The sequence below is a fragment of the Perissodus microlepis genome, chromosome 18 (genome assembly GCF_051167445.1).
Source record: "Perissodus microlepis isolate ML-2025 ecotype Zambia chromosome 18, ASM5116744v1, whole genome shotgun sequence".
NCBI classification, from domain to species: domain Eukaryota; kingdom Metazoa; phylum Chordata; class Actinopteri; order Cichliformes; family Cichlidae; genus Perissodus; species Perissodus microlepis.
Window position 1 is genome coordinate 34697952 of NC_140478.1, and position 14810 is coordinate 34712761.

General features: G+C 39.7%; 2 protein-coding genes across 2 annotated transcripts; one reads left to right on the top strand and one right to left on the bottom strand.

Annotated features, from left to right (window-relative positions):
- The first annotated feature begins 157 nt into the window (after window positions 1-157).
- On the top strand, window positions 158-5565 carry LOC146368765 (serine/threonine-protein kinase pim-2-like). Its single transcript, XM_084911684.1, has 11 exons — window positions 158-248; window positions 845-919; window positions 1405-2901; window positions 3287-3523; window positions 3649-3774; window positions 3898-3992; window positions 4131-4178; window positions 4263-4481; window positions 4571-4751; window positions 4838-5008; window positions 5098-5565. The coding sequence occupies exons 3-11, from the start codon at window positions 2841-2843 to the stop codon at window positions 5187-5189; spliced, it is 1230 nt and encodes a 409-aa protein (XP_084767810.1). The 5' UTR covers window positions 158-248; window positions 845-919; window positions 1405-2840; the 3' UTR covers window positions 5190-5565.
- A 1305-nt stretch (window positions 5566-6870) lies between these two features.
- On the bottom strand, window positions 6871-10862 carry LOC146368766 (differentially expressed in FDCP 6 homolog). Its single transcript, XM_084911680.1, has 5 exons — window positions 10585-10862; window positions 10128-10491; window positions 9807-10005; window positions 9617-9707; window positions 6871-7438 (listed from the first exon to the last, which is right to left on the bottom strand). The coding sequence occupies exons 2-5, from the start codon at window positions 10280-10282 to the stop codon at window positions 7236-7238; spliced, it is 648 nt and encodes a 215-aa protein (XP_084767806.1). The 5' UTR covers window positions 10283-10491; window positions 10585-10862; the 3' UTR covers window positions 6871-7235.
- Between the last annotated feature and the right edge of the window lie 3948 nt (window positions 10863-14810).

Below are 14810 nucleotides of genomic sequence, written 5' to 3' on the forward strand. Positions count from 1 at the left end.
TGACTGCCACTGATGCCAACATGAGCTGTTCCTCATCCAACGACGTGTCTGCGGATGAAATAAGACGCACAGCCCGCCCGGACAAACTGTAATCACCGAAAGAGTCAACTTTGCTTGAACTCAACTCTGACATCTGCTCGGCATGACACCTCACAGGGAGACGCCATGTTGTTTATACGGAGTTTATTCTCGTCTTCTTCCGGTTGACGTTCAGGCTCTTTCACGCTGCAGCGCCACCTCAGGTCAAAGTATGTCATGCTCTAATGTATCGTGTTTTTCTTTTCTGTGCTTTAATTTGTCTACAAAGTGAAAATAACTATAAGAGCTTTTAAGTATACACAGACATGCGCTTCTTAAATTTAGCTTAATTGGCTCCAGAGGTAGGAAGTAAAAAAGTAAAAAAAAACTTCCTTGCTGTACTTAATTTTTACTCCCTACATTTTTAAACAAATATCTGTAGTTTCCTCTCCGTATATTTTCAAAACAAACTCGTTACTTTGGGTTTAACGCATTTGGGGGAAGTTAATATTTCACGTCACTGCAGGCCTTCAAACAATGAGATTTGAGCCTAAACAGTGACACATGAAAGGCAGTCGCGTTTTAATCAGTAGAGATGAAAGAGCAAACCATGTACCGTAGTTTTGATTTATTTATTTTTAGCACAACACCAGAATAACCCCACGTGCCCATAATTTGCAGTACTTCAGAAAAAAAAGGAGTGAACATAAAAGGGAGTAAAATGTTGTGGCAGGTAATTTCAAATGCAGCATTTCTATCACCTCAACAAACACTAACTGTGTCACAGTGTGTTGCTAGCTAAAGCTCCACTTGCTGTATTTCACAGGAAGAGAAAAGAATGAGAGCTAACTTCACTCAGAGATATAGAAAGAAAGAGAAAGAAACCAGGCTGTATTTAAAGGTAAGGACTGCTTAGTGATATTTGATAAAATGTAATTGTATTTTAACAGGGACATAAAGTGCTTGTCTTACTCCCTTCTTCTAGCTCGAAATTACTTGCCAAGTGGTAAGGACCGTTCATGGTCACACGGTGAGAACATTGGTGTTGACTATGAAGAGATATGGTCAGACAGGGGAGGGGCCAGTCAGATTTATCAACTCAACCTCCTTAAAGCATGGAGAGAGGCTGAAACCAATCTCTGGTGAGCCCGGTTAAGGAAAGAGATGAGTTGGTGCCTGAGATGCCAAATTCCAACATCCTCATTCCCGCCATTGAGATAACACTCTCACACAGGCCCAGAGAGCAGATGTTGCTGCATTGCAGATGTGTTATACCCCCTGCCCAGCCGAATGACTCTCAAAAAGAAAACTTTGCAGAAAATCAATGTGATCGCTTGGATCACTGGAATTATCATCTCGATATCTCTTGTCCTTCTTTCATTTCAGACGTCTTGAAAACAAGTTTTAACAAAGTCCTGGAGAAGTGCCCAATGCTGGAGGACCTCCTGCTTTACCCCTGGCTCAGATAAACTCCTCTCTGACACAAACACACACGCATACTGAATTCACATCTTGCCATACAAATGTGATACAGTAACCAACTTTCTTTCTTTCAGAAAAAAAGAAAATTGGGAGATTCAAAATTTTCCTCACAGTAATGTTTGCATCAGTCTATCAGATGAATCCCCTCCAAGTCCAATATTTACATCAGTTACAGTGATAATGCTTGGTGTCTACTTTCAGCCACCGCAGTAGAATGCCAGGAATGAATCTCATTGAAATTGTAGTTGCATTTGCTATTTAATTTAATTGTCATGGATGATACACAGACAACCCAACAGCAAACAGAGGAAAACAATGGGCTTAAATACACAGAGGGATAAATGAGGGAATAAGACACAGGATGAGAGCACAGCTGCGAGAAATCACAAACAACAAGACCATGGGGAAGGAAAACTGAAAACACTAACATAGTCTAAGGAGCTTAGAAAGAAAACGTCTGGACTTCTTTAAGTTGCTTGAAGACGTTCAAGCAAAGTTTAAGTTCTTTTCTTCCAAGAAGGTGAAACATCTTCAAGCAACTTCAAGTCCAGACGCTTTCTTTCCAAACTCCTTAGACTACGATGACCTAGATGACTGAGAACCTTCACAGACATGAAAACACTAACATAGCACACAAGACTATCAAAGTAAAACAGCAAACAAGAGACTTTTACAAAGACACAGAGTTGACACAGAGACATGACTGACTGGGGAGAAATTGGGGAACATGGAAACAAGAGTGACTAGACATGACACGTGGGACACAGGGGCAAGGCAAAGTAACAGAAACCTAAAGCCTAAGAATATAACACAAGAAGAAAACAATAAAGAGAACCAAAAACATACATAAGAATAATCAATGAATATAAATGAACAAACACAAAACACTGGGTCACAGACTCAGTACCATGACAGTTAAATGTACAATAATAAATACTTTAAATCAGATGACAATGTAGCTGACACTGTGTTTATTAGTGTGTGGTCAACCACAAATCTTCATACTGTCATCCATACATGAGGTCTTTATACAAACGATGAAAGATAATGAAAGAAACTGTTTAATTGATGTGAAATGATTGAATTATATGAAATATTATGGCTTTGTCTGCCAGTGTTTTTCTGTAAACTACTTTGAACTACTGGCAGTCAGTGAAGTCACTGAAAGGCAAGATTCTATGTTGTGTTGCCGTAGTTTCCAGAGTTTACTTATAAAGCTCACTAACAGAATTCAGTTAGAAAAGTCAAGCATTTGAAGGGCGCACATTTGAAGGAATATTAACTCAATATTAACTCATTACGGTTTACATTTTCGAGTTTAAAAGTTCTCCGAAATTACAATGAAAAAGGAAACAAGAAAAATTACCACTCCAGCCGATAAGAAAGATTCAGGAGATCAAGGTAAGTAAAATAATAAAATCAAATCCTGGTAAAATCCAAATCCTAGAAATGTTGACACTGTGTGAATCATTTTTGGAGCAATTGAATCATATGTTTGATTGAAAATAGCTTTAATACAAGATGTCTAATCAAAGAAAGGTTACCGGTCTTTTGGTAAAATAATGTAATAAGTTTATTCTTGGACTCAACAGTAAAAACAGACCAACAAGTGTCATCAAGATCTAAGACTTAGTAAACCTAGTATCAATTCGCACTGGTCAGTTTTTTTATCCCAAGAATAAACTTGTGATAATTTAAGCAAAAGCAATTTCAAATTCTTTGCCAAACTGCTTCCAGTCCTGATGTCGGGGACTCTTTTTCACCACTGTGTTGTTGTCGTTTATAGATTGTAAGAGCAGGACTGCTAAAAGAAAGGCCAGTCCTGAAAAGAAGACCCCAATAAAAAGGAGGAGGGTCGCTGAGCAGGCTGGTCCTTCCACCAGCTCAGATGTGGTCAGAGGAGTGAAGCGCAAGGTTGTGCAAGATGAAGAGGGCACAACAAAGAAAGCAAAGAAGGCTAAACTTCTCGACCATATGAGCGGTGACAAGGAGCAAGCATCCTCCTCGTTGGACTCTGGTAAAGGTAGGCTAATTAGTTGAATAAGGGGGTAGATTAAGTGTGGTTGCTAGGTTTAAGATATTAGTGTTTAGTGTTTGTGTCTATCATCCAGTGAGCTGATGTGCTTTTGGTGTTTTCCACATCTCCAGACTTGAACAACAAACAGGTGTGCGCAAAAAATGGCAAAAGAAAGGCCGCGGGAGACAACAGAGAGTCACCCAAGAAAAAAAAAAGGAATGTGGACCAGGACAAAAAATCAGTGGCAGACCAAAAACGTAAGTAGCAAGCAGCTTGGGTTTTATATTCAGGGGAAGGGCAAAAGGAACATTTAGGCTACAGAGGAGAGTAATTTGTGTCACAGCTGTAATAAAACAAGATTTGTTGTTTTGTCTGTTCAGGTGAATTCCAAGCCAGATATGTGGAGGAGCACCAGCTCGGAGAAGGAGGCTGCGGAGCAGTGTTTGCTGGCTACCGGATAGAAGATCATTTTCCAGTAAGTGTTCAGATGATGGTAGTAAGACAGGCAGTAACGCAGATAATGGATAATATCGTAAACTGAGACGTCTGCTGTGTTTCCACCTTTCATTATGTCATACTGAGGAAATGCTCACCAATGCTCTGTGTCTTCTAGGTTGCCATCAAACACATTCCCAAAAATAAAGTCTACTGCAAAGTGGCGGTAAGCGTCCAACACTTGAATTAGTTTTACATTACTGGATTGAATGCGGCGTTCCTCATCATCCACTTTGTTGTAATATTTCAGGATGAAAGCGGGAAGAAGCTCTCAGTGGAAGTGGCCATTATGGTTAAACTTGCAGGTGAAGCAGAAGGGTCAGTGGGAATATCAGCACCTGTGTCCTTGCTGGAGTGGTTCGACCTTGGCAAAGAGCTGATCCTGGTGCTGGAGAGACCTGTCCCCGCTGTGGACCTGCAAAAATACAAAGAAGAAAATGGAAGAACTTTACCAGAGGACAAGGCCAAGGTAGGTTGACTGGGAGAACCTTAGACTGTACAGCATTCAATCAAGGCAGAAAAGCATTAACTCATTATTGTGTTTTTCATCTTTTCCAGGTCATTCTGAAGCAACTAGTTGATGCTGTAAAGGAACTTGAGGATAAACACATCTTTCATCGGGACATCAAGGGACAAAACATTCTGATTGAGACCGGCTCAGATGTGCCTCGAGTTCGCATCATTGACTTTGGACTGAGCTGCTTTGTTAAACAGCGATCTCTGTATCGCATCTTCTATGGTAACATATTCTGCTCCTGCTTTTCACAGATGTAACAATTTGTGTCTTTTGTTTTAGAAGAAATTGCAATTGTGTCTGTTTGTTAGGCACTCCTCTTCACATCCCTCCCGAGTGGTACATTAGGAGCTGCTACAGGTGTGGACCCACCACGGTGTGGCAAATGGGAGTGGTGTTGTATGAAGCGCTTCATGCACGATACTTTAGTACCGCGAGGTTCCTCACAAAGAAACTGAGCATCAAGAAGCGTCTGTCCACAGGTAAGAAAACTTCACACTTCCAGATTCACTGATGCCTTGGATCACTAGAACTATCATCTTCATCTTTTTGATCTTTTCTTTCTTTCAAGAATGCCGGAATTTCTTGGACGCATGTTTAGCTATAGTCCCGGAGAAGCGCCCAACACTGGAGGAGCTCCAGCTTCACCCCTGGCTAAGATAACACACACAAACACATAATTCACACCTTATCATATAAGTATGATACATTGTAGTAACTTCCTTTCTTTTTTCTGTTGGACAGGAATAGATAGAATGGGTCAATCTTAAAAAATAAATAAATAAAAATGTAGCTTTTTTGGAGTTCCTGTAACCCCCCCAGCCATCCCAGGAAAGGGGATCTCTCTTTGAATGGGCTTTCCCGAGGTTTCTTCCCATCGATCTGGCCCCCTGGGGAGTTTTTCCTCGTCTTCATAGAGAGCTTGGGCTGGGTCAGGAGCTCCATCAAAACTGTCTTTATTTGATGACATTAAAGTCATCAAATAAAGATGTGTTTTACTTAAAGTAAAATTTGATCAAAATAAAACTTGTTTAATTCATCTTTGCTGAGGATTCTCCTTCATTACTATTTTGTTTTGTTTTTTTTTACCCATGGTGCATTTTGACAAATAAGAAAACTGAATCAGGTTAAAGTGTGCACAAAGACAGTCACACTGCAAATGATCTGAAGACTTGCATCTGTTGCTCTAACCCCCAACTAGTTTAGACAGATTTCCTGGTTCTACCAGAGGTTTTTTCCTTCAAGAAGGGAGTTTTTCCTTCCCACTGTTGCTGAGTGTTTGCTCATAGTGGGTTGTAAAAGCATAAAAGTTAATAAGAGTTATCACAGCGGGAACTATATAGCTTAAGTGTACAATTTCTACAGGACGAATTATAACTTCATTATGTATAAAAGCTCCTGTGGATAATTACTCCTATTTGTAACTTTACACAAGAGAAGTTTGCTGTCACACTATTTATAACAGGTTGGATTTTGTCCTCTGAGTTGAGCCTTTGGTTGCAGTTTATTGAAGAATTTCCTCTAAAGTAGCTGCTGATAAAGATTTAAAGTCCTGTTTATATACAGAAATATGCTTTAGTTCATGTTTTTTTACATGTCTGCCTCAGTGGATCAGTAGAAGATCTGGCACAGGAAACTAGATGATGAAAAAAGGGTACGAATACACATATATATCTATATCTATATAGATACAGATATATATACACACACACACAGGTTGCAATGTAGTATTTTCATTTTTTCTTAGCATTTCTTTAACGTCTTGGTGCAAAAGAATACCTGCATTTGTGTGTAAAGAAATGTTACATATATACTAAAAACAGTTGGAAAAAAGAACTACAAATTTGGAAAGGAATTTATTCATGTTCTTACTCATAGATGGAGTACATGGTTTAAAAAACACCGAGGAAACAGATATGAGGCGGCTGTATCAACATAAAAACATTAATACAGTTAAAAATGAATAAAAAGTTGCACGCTTAAACTTATTTCTCTACAGTTTGTACAATTAATCCATGTAACAATAGGTTCTCTCTTAATATAGTAGTTAATTAAAATATCTTTACATAAAAATACATTTTTAAGTACTCTCCGGTGGAAGTCTGTTGTGGCTTATGTTTCTAAATGACACAACCATAAAGCAGCCCACAGAATATACAAATATGTCTTTGATAAGTGAATGTTGGCTCCCACAATGGCCTGTTAAGTTATTGCAAAAATAATTTACTGCATAATATGTCAGATTAGAACATGTTATAAGCACAAAACTGAAGGGGAAACAATAAAAACAAAAATTAAAAAACAAATACTAAATTAAGTTAAAGGATATTTCTTACTATACTATATAATTGTATAATGTTGCGTTTGATTGCAAAAGAAAACCCACCAAGAAAAAAAGAAAGAAAGAAAAAGAGAGAATAGAGTTTAATTTATTCAAAACACATTCTTTTCTTTTATTTAAGCTGTAGCGAGATTCAAATGGACAAAAGAGAAAGAAAAATATTACAGATTTGTTTTATTAATCATGAATAAACTTTATTATACACAACTCTAAATTTCAGTTGGTCTTAGTCAGATGTGTTTTTAATTAAATCCTGCAACACTGTGCTCGCTGCCATCACTTTATATCTTAGTGTGCAATTCAAATATATACTTATTACAATATTTTTCCCCCTTAACTCTCAACTCGCGTTTTTAAAATGTCTGTGATCATATTTGTCCGTTGACTTCTGTCTGGGCCTCGAACGATTCATCAGGCAGGTTGGCAGCCTCCAGCTGATGCTCCAGACTTTCATCATCGCCTCTATTCTGATCAACTCTTATCTTAAACTTAGTGATGAACTCATTACTGGCCAGCGCGCCCTCCTTTTTAGGGCATGTGGGCTTTGATAACAGCCGGCTTTCCAGTCGCTCTGCAAAGAAAATTCACAAAACATTTCTTATTTGGTAAGCTTGTTAACAAATTTTAGTTCAGTTTTGCTGAAAGTTATAGCATGCATCAGGTAAGAAGCAATTGGTTTTTAAAAAGCATATACATTCCCCAAAACATTTTTATTATGTGCATTTTGGAGAATAAAAGATTGTACACAATTTCCCTTTTTAAAGTAAAAAGATTATTAAGTCTAATTCTTACTTATTCAGTAGATTAAAGTATTGAAACATCATTATTCATAAAATATGCACATTACAAAATTAAAGTTATTCAAAAATTACTCAAGTACTTACTCCAATACTCACATTATTCAAGTAAATTTAATTTTTGCCAATGTAATGTCACATAAAATCTTAATCTGAATAAGGGATTTGAACCCCACTGTCACGGCCAGGGGATCAGCAGGCCGCTGACTAGTAGTGTTCTCTCTCTTGCTCTCTCTCTCGCTCTCTCGCCAGGGCGGAACTCATGGTGGGTTCACGCCCTCGGCCCACGCCCCTCTGATGAGGAAACACCTGGGCCTCATCAGTGCAGCCAGCATTTAAGCCAGGGAGTGGCTTCTACTCATCGCTGGATCGTTGTGTGTGACTCGCGTCAGTGCAGCCCGGCTCTGAGCAAGTTCTCTTTTGCTTCCCTGTGCAAAACCTCTAACGTGTGTTTCCTTCTGTACATAGATCCCCTGGACCCGACTCTGCATTCCCCGAGCGGATTCCCTTTTTGTGTGAGTGTTTGGAGAGAGAGTCAGAAGAGGAGCAAGTGTCTTTTCCCTACCTGGATTTCCCCGGAGCCTTTTCCCTGTCACCGCTTTGTATATAGCACTATCCCCTGCACTGTTTGTATATACACCTGGTGGAACTGTAATAAATACTGACTGTGCCTCTGAGTCCTGCGTGTGAGTCCTCAAGCGAACCGTGACACCCACACAGATGAGAGCTTAGCAGTGAAGCTCTCTCTTAAAATTTGAGTTATAAAGTCAGAAGTTATCACTGACAGAGATCCATGTTCTTTTAACATAAGAAAGAATATTTGCTGAAATTGACATTAATCCAAGCCCTTAAAACGCCATTTTGGATTAAGCATTTCCTTTTAGAAAAGTCTTCAATGAGCAGGAAGCTCCAGTACTGAAAAAGAAGCCAACATCAACTGCTAAACGTGCTAAAAGTAAGTAAGTCCCCGTAGACTCCTATGATCAAAACACATACAGTATAAAAGTTATAGGTTACAGATCTGAAAAGTAAAACAAATGTCAAAGTGCAAAAAGACTTATGGTCCCATAGAAGTCTATTCCATTTGCCTGGAATTAGGTGAACACCTTTGTGACAAATTTAATGGCTCAGTCATTTGTTTCATGTCATATTTAATAAAAGACTGACATGGTGGCATGTTGAATTGTCCATTTTGCACATATTTGGTCATTCTAAGCGTCAGAAGGGGAAAGATCATTCTGGGAATGCCTACTGGCGAAGGACGTGTGACTGACAAGTCCAGTGTGTGAAGTTTAACTACAGTCTAAGGAGCTTGGAAAGAAAAGCATCTGGACTTCTTTAAGTTTCTTGAAGATGTTTCACCTCTCATCTGAGAAGCTTCTTCAGTTCAGAATTTCTTTAGAGAACTGAAGAAGCTTCTTGAATGAGAGGTGAAACATCTTCAAGAAACTTAAAGAAGTCCAGATGCTTTTCTTTCCAAGCTCCTTAGACTACGATGACCTGAACGACTGAGAACCTTAACAGACAGTTCTTCCCTTCATTCATCATGCCTGATTTCAAAACCCCAAGATGGCAGTCGTGAAAACACTCATCTTGAGTCTTCATGGGACTACGGTGAGATCAGTTATGCCTCTTATGATGCTGTCCCAGACTTCAAAGCAGTATAAAACATGTTTGCAGCCTGTAACAACTGTGCATGCGGTTATTTTTCGTTTTAAGATTTCCGTGTTTAAATCATAATAAGATTTAGTTTTCATTTTAATTAACTTGAGGTGAGTCAGATTCTTTCATTCAAGTCACTGAATGAATCTCTTGACATGTTTGGGGGTAGGTGCCTTTTGTAGCATTTTAATGCAATTATCTGACAGATTATATGGTCTACACTGTTATTAACTATACTAACACTCTGTTCCAGAAGTCTGTGCTGCAAAGAGGCAAAGTGAATACGGCACCTGCAGGAGTAATGGGGGTCATCAGTCGGTTCAGCTGGATGTTCCAGTGCCGTACATGTTGACTGGCATTCCTCAGCCTCTCCTGAACCTCCTGGAAACAAAAATCATGCAGGCATCCTCATCAGTGTTGTTTTAGAAGAGCACTAAATAAGATGCTGCTCACAAAGCCAGTCAAAACAAACTTGTTCACCTCCAGACGCTGGTGGCTTCTTTGGCGAGATGCCTGCAGATCCTGGAGCTCCTGAGAGGCAGAGTTGAGGGCTGAGGGGGTGTCCTCATCGGGACTGCCATCTGACAGCTCCTGTATGGGGCTGAGGTTTTGCATTGTACGTTGCTGCTCCTGGAGGAGCTGGAAATGTTTCCTCTTTTCATCTTCAGCCTGCAGCAACCTGAAGGAGGGGAAAAAGGGAAGAAGCAACTGAAAATGTTAATACTTCTCATGGATATATCAGATCTCCATCACAAATAAAATAATAAAGGGCCATAATAAGAGTTAGAAATCCATTGTTACCGCTCAAGCTCCAGTCTGGCCCTCTCCTCCTCCAGCCGAGCCTGGATCTCCATATTAAGGGCAACTTCCAGCTGCTGCTGTGTCAGCTCCAGCTCCCTGATCCTCTTCTTCTGTTGTTCAGCCTCCTTTTCCTTCACCTGCATCTCAGCCTGCATGCTGTCTTTTATCTATGCACACACACAGCTACATAAACAGATGCACCAACAGAGCGGTATGAACTGACCTATTCCTGAATCACCTTTTCCTGGACTGTCATAACCATTTTTCCAAATCATTAAAGACTAGGTTGAAGCCGTTGTTATGTTTTATTGATTATTTGGCTTTAGGTTTTCCAGTTTTCCAGCTGCTGCTGTTTAATGTTTGCCTGGGAAAAGAAATTTCAGTTAGTGTGGGAAGTTTGGTTAAGCTGGTGGAAAACAATACTGTTACACTGACCTTTTGGATAAGATTGTCTTACCTGTGGTTTCTCTGATGTGCACGACAAAACAGTCTCCAGGCAGCTTGAGTGCCCATTTAAAGGTTCCTGGTGGTACCAAGTGATTGAAGAGAGGATTGAAAAGCCATATTAGTTTATTGTAGATTGTAGTCAGTTGGCCAAGCTTGTAATGAAAAACGCTTCATTACTCGAAGCTTTCATCACAGTCCTCTTTGGTGACATCTGGTGGACAAATATATGAAGAGCAGCTTGAGTCTGCAGCTTATAATGAACTGCTTCATTATGATTGCCCACTCTGCAGAGCTGACAGCTTGTGTTTGATGTCATGTGACAGTTCTGTGTGATATCGGGCTGATATGTTGCTTTGAACATGAATTTTTGGGGGGTGAAAAAATTATGTTATCATCAATCAATCATGTGGTCAGAAGAATCTGTGCTTACCTTGCAGGAATGTTTTAAATTTACAGATTGGGAAGTTTTTATTCAGCCTTGATGCTTTGGTGGATGTTAGCTCATATGCAGTTTTTTGTAAAGACATGATTATACCCCTTAAGCGTGCTAAAGTGTACCCTAACAATAAGCCATGGGTCACCAAATGCATCAAATCCTGTTTAAGGAAAAAGAGACAGGCTTTTAAAGAGGGGGCTGTTACTGACTTTCGGGCAGTCACCAAAGACTTGAAAATCGAGCTCTTGAAAGCAAAACAGATCTACAAAAACCTTCTTGAAAGCAAATTTGCTGCAAAAAATTTTGGGTCCTCCTGGACTTGTATGAAAACCATATCAGGGTTTCAAAATCCCCAGAGCAGCAGTCAGATCATTGTAGACGGTTTTAAGTCAGACAGAGATTTGAATATGCTTTATGCTCGTTTTAGTTCTTCTGAACTGAAACAGAAACTGAAAGATACTCAACACTTCATCACTGAACTCAGCGATGTCCAAAAGGCCTTTCATACAGTTAATGTGAACAAGAGCCAGGGCCCTGATAACATTAGTGCCGCCTAATTAAATCTTGTGCTAAAGAGCTCAGTCCTAAATTTCAGGTTATTTTTAATAAATCCTTTCAAATACAAAATGTGCCCTCGCTTTGGAAGGAAGCTGTCGTCGTTCATGTCCCTAAATCTAGTCGTCCAAACGTCCTGAATGACTTCAGGCCTGTTGCCTCACCTGAGTTGTCATGAAAGTCTTTGAAAAAATCATCAGAAATGTGATTATGGAAGAGATTGAATATCAGCTGGATCCAATGCAGTTTGTGTACAGGCCCAACAGAGGAGTGCAGGACGCGCTTTTGACTCTAAATCTGATTCTTAAACATGTAGAGAGTAAAGGGACTTTTGCAAGACTTCTTTTCATTGATTTTTCTTCTGCTTTTAATACAATACAGCCCCATATTTTAATTAAAAGACTTTTAGAACAGTTTGAAATCAGGAAAAACCTGGTTTGCTGGATTTTAGATCTTTTAACTGACAGGTCACAAAGAGTGAGAATAAATGGGGTTCTGTCTGACCCAGTGTTCTCCTCCACAGCTTCTCCTCCAGGGTGTCTCTTATCGCCCTTATTATTCATTCTCTTTACAAACATGTGTCAGAGCAGATATGAAAACAGGGCCATCATTAAATTTACAGATGACTTTGTTATTGTCAGCTTACTGAAAGAGGGTGAAACTCACCACGGTCCAATCATTGATGACTTTGTTCAGTGGTGGGAGGAGTCTTATCTCCAATTGAACATATCTAAAACAAAAGATATGGTTATTGATTTTAGGAAACAACAAAATGGGCACAGAGTCACTTTAATTAAAGGTCAGAAAATAGAGCAAGTGCAATCATATACATATCTTGGGACCATAATCAATGAAAAACTGAACTTTTATTGCAAATCGGTCTGTAAAAAGGGTCACCAGTGCCTTTACTGCCTCAGGAAACTTGCTCATTTCCACATCAAGCGAAAGATTTTAACTTTGTTTTCTTGTTCTTTTATTGAGTCTGTTTTATCTTTTTGTTTGGTGGCATGGTTCAGTCAGACCTCTGTCACAGAGAAAAATTGACTGAATTATTTAGTGAGATGGTCCAGTCGTCTGATAGATGAGTCACAGGCCTGTTTAGACTCCCTGTACTCTAAACAGGTACCACAGATGGCTTAATCAATCCTTAAAAATGGTTCCCATCCTCTACGGGGTGGATTTAGCTTCTTTCTTCAGGACGGAGGTTTCTAGTTCCAAGATGCAGGACAAAGCATTATAAAAACAGCTTTGTCCCTGCTGCTGTCACTGAACTCAATAAGAATTGTTTTTGATTTGATTCATTTTGTTTAATTACTAAATATGTGTTTTGTCAGGTTTCATTAGGTGTGTGTGTTTGTGAAGGGAGGCCAAATGCTATCATTGTTCTGTAAAGCAAATTTACCTGTGGGTATAAATAAAGTAACCTTAACTTAAAGCTTATAGGAGGTTGTGAGGTCACTGCCTCCACCTGATTATGTAATTAACCAGCAGACTGGTACGTTTATATATAATATACTATAAGTTATATCATTATAATTATGTGTATATCATATTTCTTATGTACATTTTAGACCTGGGAGCAGAATTGCTGATGAACTGGTTTTTATTCAGGAACAGGCAGAGCGTCCTCTCTTCCTGGCTCCATGTCTATAATTATGTCACACACTGATTCGCTCTCACAAAATCACCAAAACACAGCACAAATCCCACCAATGATTCAATTCCTTATAAATCATTGAATCAGGTACTGAAGCAGTGACGTGCTGAATGAAGCTTCAGACGTCATTGATCACGTGACTCTGTTCAGACAAACCAAGCCTCAGCACAGCGTTTCTGAAGCAGTGTGTTGATTTTTTGACACATGTGCCGGAGCTTCAGCTTCAAACGGGCCGTCACCATCAGAGTTGCTGGAACCATGTCCCACTACTGGGCTACTCTGTTTTATTCTGTGTTAAGTTTTTGAATGTGAATTTTCTGTGTTAAGAATAACAAAGAAAATGTAATGAAGTGATTTTAAAGTTTAAACTTTGTGTTAAATCTTGTAAATCAGAGAGAGAGAGAGAGAGATGAGGTGTGGGTGGACATCAGATGATCAAATGTCAACAACCTGATTGGCCCAAGTGTGAAGATGTGACGTCCAGTGAGGGAAGGGGGGAGAAAGGGTGAGCAGGTATAAAAGTGAGGTGAAGAAGAGATTCGGGGTTCTTCCCTTTTGTCCTCTGTGAGATGAGCAGTTCAGAAGTTTGGATCTAAGAGGTTCACAGTTCAAATTCCAGCAGAGACGCTAAAAGGAGAACCACAGTCCAACCTGTGAATGTTTTTAACCCTTTGTGAAACAACAAAGGCATAAATATGATCATATAAATATTATCTACTGGGTCAGACTCATAGGATCAGGGATTAGAACTCCTTTTATCAGAGAGATGAAATCTACTTCCTGTACAGGGTTTTTTTGTGGGCCTACCGATCGACAGAAACTAGAGTCAATAAAAAAACTGGACATTGGCTCAATGTGTGTGTGGCACAGGGAAACAAGGACTGAGCGCTGAGTAGTCCCACATAAAGTCAGACACCTGCTCACCCTAGGTGGACCATGGCATGGTCTATATGGAGGATACAGACACTGCTGATGTCATGATCCTGGGTCCTTTTGACCCAGCGTTTGGTGTTTTCTGTTCTTCCTCTGTTTAGTGTTTACTCTGTTTTCTGCCGTGTGTTGTATTTTGTCCGCATTTCTTAGTTTGTGTCCTTTTATGCGTAGTTCCTGTTTTATTGTGAAGGTCTGCGTCTTATGTGAGTGTTTTCAGTTTGCCTCCCTAGTCTCGTCACGTTAATCACTCCCAGCTGTGTTCCCCACCTGTGTGAATTCCCTGTGTTCTCTGAGTGTATTTAAGTTGTGTCTTCTGTCTTAATAGTTGCTGGTTCGTCTGTGTGGTTTCCCCTCGGTCTCCCTGCATCTCTCCATGTGTATTTTCCCGGACCTCCCTGCATCTTCGTTTTTGGTTTGTTTTGTTAGTTTTACCCAGTTTAGGTTTCAGTTTCATGTTCCCAGTGCCTTTGTTGTTTGTTTTTCCCTTCGTTAATAAATACTCACCTGCACCAGAGCTGCCGCGTCCTGGTCCTAAATATTCCACACAGCTTGCCCCGGCAAACCGTGACAGCTGAAAACATGACTCTGTCTGGTTTAGATGATAAAATGTCTTTACTTTAGGAGGCTGTGGCTCAGAGTACATTCACATAATGCC